At 41.0% G+C, this 19,821-nt stretch overlaps 1 protein-coding gene across 1 annotated transcript in view; it reads right to left on the bottom strand.

Annotated features, from left to right (window-relative positions):
- UTP18 (UTP18 small subunit processome component) overlaps window positions 1-19,821 on the bottom strand; it is a 130,481-nt gene that overhangs the window by 29,325 nt on the left and 81,335 nt on the right. The window contains 2 exon segments of the mRNA XM_029600668.1: window positions 11,164-11,254; window positions 19,511-19,611. Of these exon segments, the coding sequence (XP_029456528.1) occupies window positions 11,164-11,254; window positions 19,511-19,611 (192 nt within the window).

The raw sequence follows: 19,821 nt of genomic DNA, 5'->3' as shown, positions 1-19,821 counted from the left end.
CAGTAGAAAGAGACAGAAGAGATTCTGATTCACTGACAACACCCCTTATAGGGCACTGCAAAGCCTCTCCATCTTCACCATGAGGAGAACAAACTCAGGCCCTTTAACTAGGCCCTCTAAACCATACAGGTAGAAACACCTGGATGAAGCAACCTATTCAGCAGAATTTCAACTAAAAAAAAAAAGGGTAGGGTGAACTGGCCTGGTAAGACACAAGGAAAGAAAATTAGCAGGTAAGAAACCTAATTTTGTTCTTCCCACACCAGTCCAGCATACATGTGACATACCTAAAGTACTAATGACCTGGGAGGGAGCCAGACAATCCTGCCCTCAAGCCCCCCACCCCAAAAGATACCAACTCCTCAGTCTGAACATCCAACTGATAATGCTTGAGAAAGTAAGCGAGGACACCCATGTGGCTGCCCTGCAAATCTCCACAGGCATCACTGTGGTTCAGTTGTTGCAGGATCTGGAATGGGCAATCAACTTTCAAAACAGCAGGGTTGCAAACACCTCAGATCCTAGAGTATTTAGGTCTACTGGATTTGCACAGAAAGAACATAAAACAATGGGTTTTGTTTGAGCAAGCATTAGTAGGGGACATGCCTCTCTCCGCCATTCTCTGGCAGCCCCTAGCTTTATGTAATACTCTGCAGGTATGGTCCCAATGGAAGGATGTGTTGGTGGGTAATAGATCTTAATTTTTCTTCTCTCTTTTTTTTTAAATAATGTTTCTTTTTCAGTGGGCTATCAATCTTGAATGTTTAGGGTATGGATGGAAATGGGTATCACTAAATTTGAGCATTTCCTAGATAAGAGCCAGGTCATTTCCAATCAGGATCTCATAGACAAGTACCATTTGCCTCAGTTTGATTTTCTTGCCCACTCTCAAGTGAGACATTTTATACGATCTCTCTGGCGATCAAATGCTCTGAGGCAGACTGAATCCATGCTCGAGAACTATTGCAGTCAGGTGGATAGTATGCAAGCTGTTATTTCCAAAACGTACAATCTCTCTTAATGGGCGATCACATGATCTTCCTAAGCACCAACAGGCTTGGGATATAGATTTAGGGACACTCTTGAGCATGGATGAATGGGAATTGGTCTTTAGCTATGCTAGCAAGTGTTCTGTTTCTGCAGCTCTACAGGAAATCTGTTATAAACTATTATTTCGCTGGTATATATCACCAGACTGCCTCCACGGTACGTATGATGTGTCTGATCAGTGCTGGAGAAATTGTGGTCACAATGGCACTTTCATTCATATATGGTGGCAATGTGGGGCAACAAATTACTGATTGTATTTCACAAATTTTGGGAGCAAAAATGGTTAGGGATATTCACTCTATACTCCTTAATATCCCAATGGCAGGTCTTGATAAACATCATCAACGCCTGTGTCATCAAGTAAATATAGTAGTCTGCTATCATTGGTGTGATACTGGCAGCAGGTGGAAGTACCCCTGATTAAACAGATTAATAAGTGCCTGCACAATGATTATAGAATGGCTCATCTGACTGCAGTATGCCATAATAAGACATTCCTCCATGAATGCTACATGGGAGCCCTTTATTTCCTAGTATAGATCTTTTGGTTTGAATAATTAATGGAGGGGTCTTTTTTTTCAGCCTTTGTTTACTTCTCTCTCTTTCCGGGTGAGTTTTGTGGCCTGTTTAAAGATGACTCTGAAACGCTCAGGATGTTTATTATGTGGTCCAGAATATTTTGTTTTACTCTTGCACGTGTGTGTTAGTTTTGTGTGTTTCATATATTCTGAGGGTGTTGAGGTTTGGGGTGTTTGATATGAGAAATTGGAAGCTTATGAACTCTTTCCATGTATGTTGTGCTGTATTTGAAACAAAAAAAAAAAAAAAAAAGATTAAAAAATAGATAACCAGAACTGTACTCAACCAGTCATAAACACTGAATTCACATAAGATTCTAGGTACCCCAAGTGAGACTGAACATTTACCAGTAATTCCTTGGGACCCAGAGCCCCACAGGATGACTACTGCATACTCATGCAGCAGCCGAGGGCGGGAAGCCGAGTCCATCTGTCTACACTAAGGAAAACGAAATTATCACGTAATTTCTCCATTTTCTAATGTGTAGACAGATGGACTCAGGACCAATGGGATGTACCAAAGCTACTCCCTAACAGGGTGGAAGGCTGCCTGCGGTCCACTCAACACCGCACGTGCAAAGGCTGCATCCTCCTGGGCCTGCACATCCAGATGATAAAACCTGGAAAAAAATGTGTAAGGAGGACCGGATCACATCTTGGCAGATATCAATGGGAGACAACAGACTAACCTCCACCCATGACACTGCCTGGGCCCTAATAGAATGAGCCCTAACCTGAGTAGGCAACGGCTTTCCAGCATCCACGTATGCAGCTGTGACCACCTACTTAAATTGAATGAGCTATTGAAGCCTTGCTTACTCCCGCTATGGAGAACAAACAGACGATCTGTCTTTCGAAAAGACTCAGAGACCTCTAGATACCACACAAGTCGCCTAACATCCAAGGAGTGCAAAAGATGAAACTTCTCTGCATCCCTGACCTTATCCAGGGATGGCAAGGAAATGGACTGATTCAAATGAAAGTCCAAGACTACCTTGGGCAAGAAGGATGGAACAGTATGCAGCTGTATCACCCCCGGAGTCACCCGAAGGAATGGCTCCTGGCAAGACAAGGCATGCAGCTCAGAAATCTGACACTCAGAACATATAGCCACCAGGAACACAGTCTTCAAAGTAAACAACCGTAAGGAAAGGCTATGCAGTGGTTGGAAAATAGGGCCCTCCAAAAAGTCCAGCACCAAATTAAAACTCCACAATGGAACGGATAACCTCAAGGGAGGCCTAAGGTTCTTCACTCCCTTCAAAAAACGGGCCACATCAAGATGAGACAAGGGAACATCATTCACCAGGCTTCTGAAACAGGCAAGAGCTACAACCTGCATCTTAAAGGAATTAAGGGCCAAACCTTTATTCAATCCATCCTGCAAAAAAATCCAGAATGAGAAGGATCTTAATTGAACGAGAAAGAACACCCCGCTCTTCACACCAGGATTCAAAAACTCTCCAAACCTGCACATAAACCAAGGAAGTGGAAAACTTGTGAGCGCAGAGTAAAGTGGCAATCACCAGAGGAATAACCATGCTTTAACAGGCGAGCCTTCAAGGGCCAAACCGTAAGACAGAATAGAGTCAGATACTCAAAGAAATGGTCCCTGCTGAAGATCCATGTGCAGCAGAAGACGAAGGGGGGGGCCTCCACCAGGAGTCATCGTAAATCCGCATACCATGGACGCCTGGGCCAATCCGGCACCACCAGGAGTACTAGCCCCCTGTGGCCTTCAATCTTGCGAATTATCCTGCCCAGCAAGGGCCACGGAGGAAAGGCATAAAGCAATCTGTCTTCCGGCAGACCTGTACAAGTCTCTATTCTCAGGGACCTCGGACCTCTCCTGTGACTGTAGAAGCGAGGAACCTTTGCATTTCAAGAAGTCGCCAGCAGGTCTAGGAACGGAAGTCCCATCGATCCACAATCAACTGAAATGCCTCGGCTGACACCTATTCTCCTGGGTCCAGACTCTCCCTGCTGAGAAAGTCCGCTCTTACGTTGTCTTTTCCTGCAACGTGAGAGGCTGAGATCATCTGCAAATGACCATCCGCCCATTCCATCAGCTGGTCTATTTCCTGCGACACTTGCTGGTTGTTTGTTCCTCCCTGGCGATTGATATAGGCCACTGGCATTGCGTTGTCCGACATCACGTGAACCACTCAATTCCACAGTCTGTGGCTGAACTGCAAGCATGCTAGCCGTACCGCCTGGGCCTCCAGGCAATGTTCCAGCAGGACTCTGGCATTCCAGTACCCCTGGGCTGTTAACTCCAGACAGTGAGCCCCCCCCCAGCTGTGGAGACGCGCATCTTTCGTGAGTACCAACCAGGCTGGAGAGGACAAGGGCGCTCCCTTTCTCAGATGATCCTCCTGCAACGAGGCGGGAGCAGATTTCCATCAGCAAGTGCAGCCAAACCGCATAATCCTGAGACTGCGGGTTCCAATGAGATAGAGCACTGAAGAGGTCACGTATGCGCCCTTGCCCACAGCACCACTTCCAGGGTAGCTATCATTAAGTCGAATACCTGTAGGTAGGATCACACCATCAGGTGTATGGTGTTCAACTGATGTATTTGAGACCTCAGTCTCTGGATCCGAAATTGCTCTTGGTCAGGTTCACCACCCAACCAAGCTTCTGCAATAAGGAGATCACCTTGTGTGTTACCAGGTGGCTCTCTTCCTAAGACTTGGATCGAATCAGCCAGCTGTCCAAATACAGGTGCACCTGGATTCCTTCTTTTCGCAAGGCCGCTGCTACCACCACCATAATCCTGGAAAATGTTCTGGGAGTGGTGGCTAGACCAAAAGGGAGCATCCGAAACTGAAAATAGCACCCCAACACCACAAAGCGTAGAAAGCTTTGGTGTTCCAATCAGATGGGAATATGAATGTAAGCAACTGACAGATCCAAGGAGGTCAGAAATTCCCCCAACTGCACTGTCATTATTACAGAGCCTAAGATTTCCATTTGAAAATGAGTCACCTTCAAGTGAAGGTTGACCCTCTCAAGATCCAAGATGGGACAAAAGGAGCCCTCCTTCTTGGGCACAACAAAATTAATGGACTATCACCCCATACTTTGAGACTTGGGCACCGGAACCACAGCCCTCAGTCTGAGGAGCCTTTGAATCGTGAATTCCACTGCCTATTTCTTCTGCGGGGAGTGGCAAGTTCCGAGGAATACTGAGAAATTCCAGGGCATACCCTTCACGTATCACCTCCAGGACCCACATGTCCGACATGATCTCGACCCACCTCCAATAAAAGAGAGAGATGTCATCCATTTCCTGCTCTGGAAGGTGGGTTGGCAAAACTTCATTGGAAAGCTCAGGAAGGTCCACCACCTGAGCCTGATCCTCTCTTGGGCTGCTGGGGATGAAAAGACAGATCTACCAAAAGGCAGAGTCCACTGAAAGGTCAACCTATGTAGGGACAAAAATGCCTGGAACCTCGGAAACAACTCCTCATACCAAAGGGGCACTGTAACTGTTTCTTATCCTCCGGCAACTGAGGCACAGGAAACTCGTCACACTTACTGGCCAGTTTCTCCAACTCGCTCCCAAACAAGAGCGAGCCTTTAAAGGGCATCTGGGTAAGATTGGCTTTGGAAGCTGTCTCAGCTGATGAATTTTTCAACCAGAGTTGTTGCCTGGCCGCTATCACCAAAGCCACTCCTCTGGCCAAGTTCTGGACCAAATCACAGCCTGCGTCTACTTAAAAGGCAGCAGCGCTCCATAACTGCTCTATAATTCCCTCCAGACAACCTCCTGACATAGCATCCAGCTGTTTAAAGTTCTGGGAAATCAGGGCTGGCAGTTCATTCTCTGTGAAAGAACCTCCAGGGCTGGAACTATTCAATATGGCCCTGGAGGAATTTCTCCATCTTCCAGGGAATCAGTATCAACCTCATCAACAGTGCCATCCGGATTCCTGTCAGGAACACCCTCAGGGATCAGAGGTGAGCCCCAGCCTTAAGAATAGGACTGGAAGAGGGAGGAGCCAACAGTGGAGGGTCCAACCAGACAGAAATGGAGGAAGCGGAGTACTGTGCTTTAAGAAAGGCTTGTAAGCCTTGAGAAAATTCCATCCAAGAAAAAGCAGCTGGATCCAGACCAAGTCCAGAAGGAACTGGGCTGATCCCACAGATCTGCCCTCGCTAGCAGAGGAGCCAGTCAAGGGAGAACCAAGATCTAGCATCCCCCAGTCAAGGCAGTGACCAACCCATCATTAGAATGGGAAGAGCTACGCTTAGCAAAATCAGAGGAAGACCACTCTCCCTGACGGTCTGAACAGCGCTGATAGAGTTTAGAAGCCAGGTCAGGCTGAGAAGCCTAATATGACAGGCAACCCAAATAGGAAGATGCCTAGGCTTCTTGCTTACCGGTGCCATTACTGCAGAAAAGATGCATTGGAACGGTTCGCGCTCAAAAATTAAATGTGCCCAAAAATATAAACGCCTAGAAGAAAGCATGGCAAGGCGCATGAACAACCTGTGCACCAAGTTAAGTGCGCGTGAAAAGCGTGCCCAAAAAACAACTGCACGTGTGTGCAGAGCTGTCACACTGCACACACTGACGGCCTATAGAGGGCAGCAGAACATGCACAAGAGCGTGCGAAAATGGCCATTGAGACCTACCAAGCGGTATGCAAAATAAATAAATAAGCCTAAGTACAGGGCCTAGCCCACCAGGTGCCGGTCAGGCTGCCCAGTTCCCCAACGGGAACAGGAATGAACGTCGGTATGGTCTTGAAACCTCTGATTCAGGTAAAATTTTCTCTCTTTTTTTTTTTTTTTTTTTAACCTTCATGAGCTCAGCACTTACTGGCTGAGTACAGAGACAGTCTCCAGCTGTGGGGGAAGAGGGCATCTGTCGTCACTGCCGCACTCAGCCTCATATATCCGCTGCATTTCAGCTGAACTAGCATCCTAAGTCCATGCCAGGAAACCCAGCTATCGCATCAAGGCACACCTCAGAGACTATGGAAAATCGCCTCAGGAATGCTCAACTGGAGGAAGAACCTTTAGAGGTATCACTGCAGGAGAGCAGGGCTCTCTTTTCCTGAATTTAGAATTTCAAAGTTTTCCTTCCAAAAAGCTCAAAGCAATCCCCAAAGGGAGATGCACGTCCACCATCCACTGGAGACTGAGAATACTGACAGGCTGGGGTCATTGCAGGGTTATATATACTGAGATGTCAGCTTGCTCCAACTCAATCTGCAGGCAGTGGAGCATAAACCCACTGGTCCTAAGTCTGTCTGCTCACGAGGAAAATGATATATACAGCACTGGATAAACACACAAAAAAAACCCAGTACCTGCTCAATAGAGCTTATAATTTAATAAAACAAGCATACAGGACAAGAAACTTGGGCATTTCATAAAGTAAGACAATGGTTAAAAAAGAAAAAAAAGAAAAGTTAATGAGGTTAAAAGCAGACAATCAGGAACCACAAAATAAATGGAATTTCATCTCATTTCCTCCCTTGGAACTAGGACCAATGCCTCTAACTGAAGCAAATGCGTTAACGTCTACCTGATGACCAAGGACTTTTCCTGAGAGGTGCAGGGGGACTCCACAAAGGTGTTCTTTAAACACACACACAAACTCTTAAGGCATAATCATTTTTTACCACAGACAGCACGGGAACTTGTTCATTGGAAGTGATAGGGATCCACCTTCCATATAAACAGGTCAAACGCCCTCCTATATGAGGAACAGGGGAGCGAATCTCCCAAATCTCATTGGGAACTTTTGGAACTGCCTGCACCAGAAGTGCAGCTGTTCCCATAGAGTCTTTTGTTGGTTTGAAAGGACTGCGGTTTGCTACCACTACGACTCTTGTGGGATATGTTTATCTTTCCAGATCTATTGCGCCTGCTTTCTCTAAACTTGGGTCTACTGAAACCCCATGAGCCTGTTTTCCAGCAACTTCAACTGATATCTCCAGAATGTTTTAGCAGCTTCTCAAGATCCACTACAAATAGTTTCTCTTTAAAGGGTAAATTTACTCTGCATTCTCTTCGATGACATATCTGCTGACCAGTTTTATAACCACAACAACCATCACACCACCGAGGATGCCATGTAGCTTAGATATGAATATGGTTATATAGTGTATCAGCCACATAAGCTACTCCTGGATTCTAGACTTTCCACCTCTCAGGGTAACACCTGCAGAAGATTCTCCTATTGGAATCTGCTGCACCCAGCGCAAACTTGCTTAAAACATGAAACTACTGCAAACTGTGGCTTGAAGTGCAGGGGATGCCATGTCAAAAGGAGTGCTTTATGACCGCTTCTATTCTTCAATCTAGGGCAGGGGTGGCCATCTCTGGTCCTTGAGAGTCACAAACAGACCAGCGTTTCAGGATATTCACAATGAATATGCATGAGATGGATTTGCATATAATGGAGGCAATGCATGCAAATCCATCTCATGCATATTCATTGTGGATATCCTGAAAACCAGGCTCATGAGAACTAGAGTTGGCCACCCTTGATCTAAGGCATCCTTCAAGACTGCACTACCTTCTACTATACAAATTAGAAAACAGCAGAAATCAAGGCATCAACCTTTGGATACCTAAACAATTCCAAGTCCTCAGCGGGCAATGGATATAATATAGGCACGGCTCTACCCAAACGCAAGTCTGCCTCCGGAGAACCCCATTCAGCAAACACTAAAACCCTTACAGTCCTGTGGAACAGAAAGGTGCTAAATGGCCTGAGAAGACCCTCCCTTTCCACCCAATTCTGCCAAGACCTGGGCAAAGTGGGAAGCTCATCCTTCATCAGGGAAATCTCCCAGAAAGACACTGCCTCTTGTTTAAAAAACAAACACCCCCCCCCCCCCCCCCAAAAAAAACAGATTCCCTATCTAGATCCTGTTCCTGATCTAATCTGGGACTCTTTGCTACACCCTAAAAAGCCCTTCTTTTTCTCCCAAGATCCAACCAAGAATTGACACCACACACACCCAGACAAAAGCCATCATAGATCAACAATTCAAATTCAGTAGAAAAGGGAGAGCAATTCCAGAGAAATCCCCTCTTCTAAGGTTGCCCCATTCTGAGATTTAGCATCAATTCTCCCCCAATAGGCTGCAGAATCAGCTGCCACTACTTTCTCAGCCATCTGACCATCCCTGGAGGGACATGAAACTGGTGCACAGACTGACCACACACTAGGCCCCACTTCTCGTCTGCTGGCATCGATCCTGTTTGGGTAGGCTCAACTGCGGCTGCTTCAGGGCTGACTGACCATGCATCAACACAGTTGCGGCATACTCCTGCAATCACTGTGCTCCCACGCCATCCCTCCACACACAACTCAACATTCCTGCACTCTGCAAGAGTCGCCATTTGTCGTGACCTGCCAAAACCTTTTTAGTTGTGGTTCATCTTTCATCTCTTCTTATCCCACTAGGGAGAAAGGGAATGGGCTCAGTTAAATCCTGACAAAACACTGGCACAAGCAACTATCCAATTTTTTTTTTTGTTTAAAAAACAGCACTCAAGAGGGACACTTATGAAAGGAGTGAAGTCTTCCCACCAGGGACAAATCTCAACCCACAGGTAAAGGATGGAGCCAGGGCCTCCGCTGGAAGAGGAAGGAAAGAAGGAACTAGCACCACTGACTTTCAAATCCCTGCTTAACACCAGGACCAAGCTAGAAGAATGGCTACAGACACTCTCCCATCCTCCCCCGCTCAACCCTACTCCACCATTCAGCATGCCCAAGGTGAAACCTCTAGGGAGCAATTTGTCTCCCAAGACTTCACAGCTGCAGAATTCAACAGCTCTACCATCTGCTGGAGACAGAGAAATACTGAAATGCGGCGGGCTTCACAGTGCCCTATAAGGGGTGTTGTCAGCCAATCAGAATCTTTTGTCTTCATCTGCTGGCAGGGGAGCTAAAGCCATGCATGCTGGACTGTCTGGGAAGACGATAAGGAACTGGATATTGCTCCCTCTGTTGCTATAAGCCCATGAAATGTAATTGGGTGCCTTGATGCACGCAGTATAGGATAAGTGCTTAAAAAAATAATTTAAATATAAAATGCAAATAATTAACAATTAAAAAAAATAAAAGTAATAAGATTTATTTTGAACCCAACCACGCAAGAAGAATGAATTAGAGGCCCATGGTATTATGGACAACTTAGTGGATAATTTTCAAAAGGATTTATGTGCTTAAAATGTTATCTGATCCCCCCCCCCCCCCGCTCACATCTCACCCTATCTTCCTATCGTGCTTACTCATCTCTACTTTCCCCCTCCTTTCCCTCCGCTCCTAATGTATTTTCCACCTATTGTTTGTCAAATAGTATTATATAATGCCATTCTCAATCTTTATCAAACTTTGTGTAAATATTCTTTTGCCTCCCATTCACCTAAGCAGCACCCCCTCCAGAGGTGCTTGCTCCTTGTAAATTATAGCCATCTTCCTACTCCTTGTAAATTATAGCCATATTTATTTAGTTGTTTTTGTTTCCTTAATATCACAGTTATCGTTCAATGTAAAGGCTTCGCCTAAAGTTATTAAGTTACTTGTAAACCGATGCGATGTGCAAACGGATGTTGGTATAGAAAAGGTTTTAAATAAATAAATAAATAAAATGGTTTTACACATGTAAGTGGGCTTTTGAAAATTGCTATGATGTGTTATTGTTGACCGTCAACATATTTTGTTTTAGCTGATGTATAACTGTATCCATTTTATTTTATATTGATGCATTATGTTGAATCATTATGTACGTTTTCTTGTAAGTCGCCTAATGATCTTGACTGTAGGTGATCTATAGACTTTAATAAAGACAAAGATATTGAATTGTCGATATGTTTTATGTATACAAGTGCACTTTAAGCACATTAATGGGCTTTTGAAATTTGCTACTATATATGCAACTTTTATGCATGTGAATCCTTTTGAAAATTACCCCCTTATTGTATAAGCACTTACACTATGTTTCAACCATCAAAGCAAGGAATTATGATAGTTATGTTCAGATATGAATTTATTCCTGTCTCACAGAATCTTACATTTTGACCCATACTTCTTTTCTGACAGATTGTCCAAACTCAGTAAAAAAAAAAAAAAATTCAGGCAAAAGTGTGGTAAATGAAGGCTCTTTACCACAGAGAAAAACTGACTTGATAGCTCAATGGGACCAAAAAATTAAAGACCAGATTTTTATCAAAAAACCTAAATAAAAACATTTTTTGGAAAACCTACTTCTGCTATTTAATCTTTAAACAGTGCAACCAGATATACACAGTACTATAGAGGGACACAAAAACACTTTAAATAGGGTCTATCTGGTCAAAACACACACAGGGCAAATAAAAAGCCTCAAGAAATTTCTAACAGCAGCCATAGTTAAAATCGACATTTTTTTTTTTAAGCAGAATTTGAATATGAGCAAATGGAGCAGGACATATCAACTCGGAAAGCTTTTCCAGGCATACAGATTTGGGGAGTAGCAACGGGGGGAAAGGACACAGAAAAAAAAGCAGTTTAGTACCTTACCTGAGTTTGTATAGATTTTGCTGCCATCTGGAGAGAAAACTGCTCCAATCGACTTTCCATTTATCTTCATGCTCCCTATAAACTCCTTGGTCTAGAATATTAATGTCTCACTTATTAAAACATTTTAGGAGGTGGATAAAAAGACAGAACAGGTAATACTGATGCAATACCGCCAGGCTTCTAACTTTATGGAACCTAGGCTCAGGTTTCATGTGACCACAAGTTAAAAGCGGCAGCAACTCTGGCTAATCTCCAACAGACATTTATCCATTTCCCGAAGCCAATTAACACAACAGACTGCATTTATCCAAAAGGCACTGCACTTTTATGGATGGGTTATTTGAAATCAGGATTGGGATATCACAGCAGAATTTTCTATTCAAGCAGGCAGTTTTGCTTCAAAAGGAAGAGAACAGAATGTTGTTAAGAAGTTTTAGCAGCAATAGAAAAGCATTAGGAGGAAGAGAGGCGGGAGGATTTTCACAAGCTGGGGTAGCTGGGGATGGGCAGTTAGCTCCCTCACTCCTGGAGTGATTTTCAAGTACCAAAAAGCAACCCCTGGCACCCCCACACCCCACAAACTATTCAAGTAGGTCAGTGAGCAGGAAAGTTACCTGGGTAACCTTTTCCAGATAATCAGTGGAGCTTAGCCAGGTAAGTCAGCCACTGCATTTAACTGATTAAAATGACCCAGGGAACTTTAGGACTGCTATTTTTCCTACCACACGTACCCTGAATATTTATTTATTTTTCTATACCGACATTCGATTTGACATATGACATCGGTTTACATATCTCACGCAAGCACAGTGTGAACACTATAAGAGAGGGAAATAGTATTTTAACTATTCACCACAACCATATATCAAACTAGACTGGAGACAATATCATCATTCTGAAAATAATATACCGGTGACATAGTGATCTATCATCTTCATTCCCCTTGAAAAAGACTCCTTGTGAGTCGAAACATGGACCATGTCGGGGTGGATAATGGAAGTATACCTTTTTGATATTTGAGTGACCACTCGCGTGGCTGAATATTTGGTGATCATTAGTGGGTTACTAACCGGTAGAAAGTTATAGATTCTGAGAAATATATATGAGTTGTTTTGATAACTTTGCACTTTAGTGGTTTAAAGATTATTTGATTAAATAAAGTATGTTTTTTGGAGTGAGGGCTGGGTAGACAGGAGACAATAAATGATTAAAAATCGTTTGAGCTCACAGGCTGATTACTGCCTGCGGCCCATTGAGGGCGAGAGACAGCAGATCGAGATTTGATTGTGAGCACTTGCCTATGATATTGTCTCCAGTCTAGTTTGATATATGGTTGTGGTGAATAGTTAAAATACTATTTCCCTCTCTTATAGTGTTCACACTGTGCTTGCGTGAGATAACTATCGAGAGGTGTTGCTTCTGTTGAGTGATTTTATATCGGTTTACATATAACATGATGTCTAAGGCCAGCCTTATAATGACATGATACATTGTAACAGATTAACTGCATAAATAGCTAAGTACATATAACTGATTTCCAAAATAGTATTACAAGTATAATTTGCTTAAAAGAATATCTATTTAAACAGAGATAAGTTCTGACTTGAATTAACTAGGTACAGGAGGCTAAAATTTAACTGTGCTCCAATAGTGTCTCCCCATCTCCACCTCTTCTTTAACCAGCTAACTTTTGTGAGAGAGAGTAATGAGATACCAGACAAAATTTAGCTGGTCAGTGGTTGGAAATATTTAAATCTCAAGTTTTGTCTGGATAACTCGAAATGTTACCACAACAAATCCCTTAATATGAACATTCAGGTGTCTCTGTGAAGTCGACACAATGTTCTTTATTAAACAGGACTTTTGATGAGAACAGAACCCACCCCACACTTAAGGCGATATTGGACCTGGTGCTTACAAATGGGGATAATATTTCTGATGTCATAGTGGCTAAATACCTCAAGCAGTCATTAACTGGGTGGGAAAAGCTAAGGGAAGCTGAAGAGCAGAGGGCAAAAAAATCAATTTGTTAGGAAAATAAAGATAAGAGAGAAAGGGGAAGGGAGAGACCTCTGGTTTTATAAGGAAGTGATGAAAAAGATAAGTAAGGTTAGCATTCATAAATTATGACACACCAAAGAAAAAGAAAGATGGGTAACAATATCTGAAAAAGCTAAAAGCAACTGGATAAATAATCAGGAGAGCAAAAATGAAAATGGAAGAAAAACAGTAGTAAAACAGAGGGACAAGATAGCTTTTTAAATATGTTAGTGACAGGCAGAAATGCAAAAGTGGAACTGTAAGATTCAAAGCTCAAAGGGAGGAATTTGTAGAATGACAAGGATATAGTGGCATTGCTTAAATATTTCTGTTCAGTATTTAATGAGAAAATGCTTGGAGAAGGATCACAGTTAACTGCCAAAAATAGGAATAGCAGTAACAATTTTCAGAAGACTGGCTGTGAGGAGATAGCAAAACTAAAAGTAGATAAAGCAAAGTGGTCTGACTTAGGAAAGTTCTAGCAGCTTCGTATTCTCTTTCTAATGTTTAAAAAAAGTCAGGAGTGGTTACACAGGACTGGCAGATGTGGTTCTTCACAAAATTAGCAGTCTGAGAACTACAAGCTGATTAATCTGACCTCAGCGATAAGTAAATTAATGGTAATCGCTGCTAAAAGAGAGGATAGAACAGTTTCTGAAAAACCAGCTGATCACTGGACCTGAGGCAGCAAGTTTTCAATCTGAGGTAGGTCTTGTCAAACAAATCTAATCAAATAAAATATATTTACTATGGAAAAGATCACAGCAGAATGAAACAGACTGCAGAGATTCCACAAGACTTGGCTCCATTTTTGGCTTCCTTAGGCTGACCAGTTGCTGAGGATTTTTTTTTTCATACTTATTCTACTTTCCTTTTATTAGTAGATTTTTTTAAATATATTTAACTTTCTCTTTTTTTGTACACATAAACTATCTCCTAACAAAGAAATAAGCTTCATAGTACCTTTTCTATTTTACATATTGTAAGGACATTTGTTTACGCACTATTGGCTTCATGGTGTACCAGATTCCATCAAGATATTCTGTACTAGTAATTTTGTACTGAATGGCTTAATATAAAAATAAATAAATAAAATGGCCAAAAAGGTAGATAAGGCGCCTGCAAAAGCCAAAAGAATGCTTGGGTGCATATGGAGAGGAACAGCCAGCAGGAAAGAGGTGATAATGCCTAAGTCTCCAGTGAGATCTCATTTGGAATATTGCACCTTCAAAAGGATATAAACCAGATGGAGTAAGAACAGAGGGTTGCTACTAGAATGGCTGGTGATCATCATAAAGCATATGGGGACAGACAAAGATCTAAATATATATACCCTGGAGGAAAGGGAGATATGACAAACATTTAAATACTTCCAGGATATCAACACACAAGAGTCAGCCCTCCATCAACAGAAACTAGGCTCTAAGAACATAACATAAGAACATAAGAAATTGCCATAATGGGTCAGACCAAGGGTCCATCAAGCCCAGCATCCTGTTTCCAACAGTGGCCAATCCAGGCTACAAGTACCTGGCAAGTACTCAAACACTAAGTAGATCCCATGCTACTGATGCCAGTAATAGCAGTGGCTATTCCCCAAGTCAACTTGATTAATAGCAGTTAATAGACTTTTCCTCCAAGAACTTAGCCAAATCTTTTTTAAACCCAGCGACACTAACTACATCCTCTAGCAACGGATTCCAGAGCTAATTGTGTGTTGAGTGAAAAAATCTTCTCTTGCTAACTTCATGGAGTGCCCCTTAGTCCTATTGTCCGAAAGAGTAAATAACCGATTCACATCTACCCATTCTATCTCTATCATATCCCCCCTCAGCTGTCTCTTTTCCAAGCTGAACAGCCCTAACCTCTTTAGCCTTTCCTCATAGGGGAGCTGTTCCATCCCCTTTAATCACTTTAGTTGCCCTTCTCCAGTGCAACAATATCTTTTTTGAGATGTGATAAACAGAATTGTACACAGTACTGAAAGTGTGGTCTCACCATGGAACGATAGAGGCATTATGATATTTTCCGTTTTATTCACCATTCCCTTCCTAATAATTCCTAACACTGTTTGTTTTTTTGACTGCTGCAACACACTAAACCAACAATTTCAATGTATTTTCCACTATGATGCCTAGATCTTTTTCCTGGGTCGTAACTCCTAATATGGAACCTAATAGCGTGTAACTACAGCAAGGGTTATTTTTCCCCTATATGCAACACCTTACACTTATCCACTTTAAATTTCATCTGCCATTTGGATGCCCAATCTTCCAGTCTCGCAAGGTCCTCCTGCAATTTATCACAATCCAGTTGTGATTTAACTACTTTGAATAATTTTGTATCATTTGCAAATGTGATTACCTTACTTGTCATATTCCTTTCCAGATCATTTATAAATATACTGAAAAGCACCGTCCAAATACAGATCCCTGATGTACTCCACAGTTTACCCTTTTCCACTGAGAAAACTGACCATTTAATCCTACTGAGTTTCCTGTCTTTTAACCAGTTTGTAATCCACAAAAGCCTCTCATGAGGGACTTTGTCAAACACCTTCTAAAAATCCAAATATACTATTCATCTACTGGTTCACCTTTATCCATGTTTATTAATGCCTTAAAAAATGATATAATACACCCAGAGAATATATAATCTGTGCAAAAATAATCTCTATATTTTATTCACATTCATTATATAACAATCTAGACAAATAAAATCTGACTATTCAATACATACTCATCCATTCACCATTCATACCAATGTTAAAAACATATAACATAAAAACATGTAAACACTGACCCAAAATCCAAAATATTTTTTAAGACAAATAAAAAAAAAAAAAAAGAAAAGATGTTATTACACATTTGTTCATACAATTCTAATGATAAATCAAGTTCTTATATTTAGTGTTCCGATCACGACTTTCATATCTTTAATCTGGTCCAACAAAGATCTTTGTTTCACCCTCACCTAGGGGCTTCCTCAGGGACTGACCGCAATTATACTCTTCACAATTTGTTGTCCAAATTCTTTGTATTCATCAAAAAGCACCGAAGTAAAGGCAATTATTTTGAAATATTGGCACATTTTATCCTCAATGAAAGATTTTGTTGAGAAGCCTATTTTTGCAATTAAAAAGTGTGAGAACTTGAAGTAAGTTGAAACAGTGTAAACAGAGTTAGAGGCAAAGTCAGGACCACGGACATATCCCGTGTGGATCTTGCTCAGTATGTCTTCATGTTTTACAATGCAAAGAATTTAATCATTCTAATTTGATGTACCCTTATAGACTACCTGAGTTATTTTCATGTAACACAAGTGGGATGATTTACACTATCATTTGCCCTTGTGGTATGATTTATTTTGGACAGACTGTTAGTCATCAGGTTTCGTATTATTGAACACAGGAGCGCAGGATTAAAGCTGTTAAGATACACAACCCCCTTGTGGATCATTGAGTAGAATTTGGACATACTGTAGAAGATATTACATTTTTTGTAATTAAAAAAGTATGTTTACAGAATGGTGGAGACCTATCGCTAATGTTGAGAAGAATAGAGAAACGCTTTATTTTCAAGTGGGGCACTGTTGCGCCAGGAGGGTTCAACGGACCGATAAGAGTGGAATTGTTTTTTTGAGAGATTTAAAGTTGGGCTCATAGTGGGGGTTAATAGGGAGTTTTGAGTGTCATTGTAACATAAGGTTAGAGGAGTACTTTGAAGATGGGGTGTTTCGTTTTAATTATTCAGTGGGTGTGGTTGATGGGGCTACTTTTATAACGAGAAGGGAAGAATGGTTACGCTTTGACGTGTGGCTATCTACGGTGAGGACGTCAGTTCCGGTAGAAAGTAAGTAGACAAGATGGTTGCGGGTCGTTAGTGAGTTATTAGGTAAGAATTGTTTTTCAGCCTGTTTTTCTGATGCTGTCAGTTTGATTTGTAGATAATGGATTAATGGTATTGAAAGTTATGACATGTTATAATCGTGATAATAGCAGTCCTATGTGGACATGTTTACGCACAAATTGAAGTTGTGAAATTACAGCTTTCTGTTTGGAGGTTAGTATGGGTAGTATTTAGGGAGTCGGGTGAGTGATCTAAAATAGTGCTATTATCTGATAGTTGTAATTATGTTTATTTTATAGCGAGTGTTAAAAGCAAACATGGACAGCAAATTGTGAAGAGTATTATTGAGGAAGCCCCTAGGTGGGGGTGAAACAAAGATCTTTGTTGGACCAGAAAAAATATGAAAGTCATAATCGGATCACTAAATATAAGATAACTTGATTTATCATTAGAATTGTATGAACAAATGTGTAATGATAAAAAATGAAAAGATGTTATAATTTGTCTCAAAAAATATTTTGAATTTTGGGTCACAGTGTTTACATATTTGATATATGTTTTTAACATTGGTATGAATGGTGAATGGATGAGTATGTATTGAATAGTCAGATTTTGTCTAGATAGATTGCTATATAACGAATCTGAATAAAATAGAGATTATTTTTGCTCAGATTATATATTCTCTGGGTGTATTATATGAGCTAAGGGATAGAGAATAATTTGTTTAAATATATTCCTGTGTGTTTTATACCTTAAAAAAAATGAAGCAGATTTGTGAGGCAAGACTTGCCTTGGGTAAATCCGTGCAGACTGTGTTCCATTAAACCATGTCTTTCTATTTGCTGTGTGATTTTGATCCTTAGAATAGTTTCCACTATTTTTCCCGGCACTGAAGTCAGGCTCACGGGTCTGTAGTTTCCCAGATTGCCCCTGAAGCCCTTTTAAATATTTGGGTTGCATTGGCCACCCTCCAGTCTTCAAGTACAATGAATGATTTTAATGATAGGTTACAATTTTTAACTAATAGATCTGAAATTTCATTTTTTAGTTCCTTCAGAACTCTGGTATGCATACCATCTGGTCCAGTTGATTTGCTACTCTTTATTTTGTCAATCTGGCCTACTACATCTTCCAGCTTCACTGAGATTTGGTTCAGTTCATCTGATTCACCCCCCTTGAAAACCATCTCCGGAACTGGTATCTCCCCAACATCCTCAATAGTAAACACATAAGCAAATAATTCCTTTAGTCTATTTGCAATGGCCTTACCTTCCCTAAGAGACCATTTAATCCTTCAGTCATCTTAACGGTCCAATCGATTCCCTCACAGGTTTCTTGCAGATATATTTTAAAAAGTTATTATGAGTTTTTGCCTCTACGGCAAACTTCATTTCAAATTCTCAGCCTGCCTTATCAATGTTTTACACTTAACTTGACAATGCTTTTTCCTATTTTCTTCAGATGGATCCTTCTTCAAATCCTTGAAGGATTTTTTTTTTGGGCTAAAATAGCCTCTCACACCTCACCTTTTAACCATTCTGGTAATCGCTTTTCCTTTCACCTTTCTTAATGTGTGGAATACATCTGGACTGTGCTTCTAAGATTGTATTTTTAAACAATGTCCATGCCTGTTGTACACTTTTAACCTTTGTAGCTGCACCTTTCAGTTTTTTTCTATTTTCCTCATTTTATCAAAAAGTTTCCCTTTTGAAAAATTAGTGTTAGAGCTATAGATTTATATATTGTTCCCCTTCCAGTCATTAGTTCAAATTTGATTATGTTATGATTACTATTGCCAAGTGATTTTACCTTTTATCCATTACCAAAGGATAATGGGATAAAGGGGTAAAAACAGCAGTAATCTAAGGAAACATTTCTCTATAGAGAGGATGATGAATGGACTCCCTTGTGGGTGGAGACGGGGGGACAGTGTTGGAATTCAAGAAAGCATGGGAAAAGCACAGAGAAAACTTGAGGAAGAAGGGATTGTAAAGCTAAATGGGATATGTGGATGGACCGACTGGTATTTATTTGCTATCATGTTCAATGTTTCTATATTGTGCTTATTAATGAGCTTGTTGGGCGAGAAGGGAGGATACAGCTAAAAAAGTAAATAAAAATCCATGAAATTAGAATTAATCTGAGACAGATTACCAACCACAAAGAGTTTAAGAAGAATTTGAAAATCTTTTTCAGGAATGCCGTTGACACTATTATCAATTCTTAAATTCCCCTCCCCACGGCTCTAAGAAAATCACCACCGTAATATCACCATTATTTTCTAGCATAGCTTTTTTGTCACGTTCATGGTTTGCCCCTAATGAAAACCTGTTTTTATTTTCATTTTAGTGTTTTTAGTTTTTATGTTTGTTAATATTTTATTATGCATGTAACAATTTTGTAAACCACTTTGACCATCTTTGGGTGTAACAGCAGTATATAAATAATGTATGTATTACCTTCATAGACAACAAGTGCAAATATCCAGATGTGCCAGTAAGCAGCAGGAATGACCCATCTGGAGATATTTCAAACTTCTTGATGAGCTTTTCCTCCAATCCTTAAATGTACAAGGAAGTTGTATGAAGTAAAACACTATGCTAGTATAATCAATCATCGCTGAAACAAGAAACTTCTGAAAATGAATATATTATGCAAAGGGATCCTTATCCCCGTAAAAACAGATTTTCCCATATTCTTAGAGAAGCATAGAATTACATAATCCAAATTTGGTTTCAGCATGCCTTTCAACAGAACATCCTGTTCTCAA

The sequence above is a fragment of the Rhinatrema bivittatum genome, chromosome 4 (assembly GCF_901001135.1).
Source record: "Rhinatrema bivittatum chromosome 4, aRhiBiv1.1, whole genome shotgun sequence".
NCBI lineage: Eukaryota > Metazoa > Chordata > Amphibia > Gymnophiona > Rhinatrematidae > Rhinatrema > Rhinatrema bivittatum.
The sequence above is the reverse complement of the archived record's forward strand: the minus strand, read 5'-3'. Positions and strand labels throughout refer to the sequence as shown.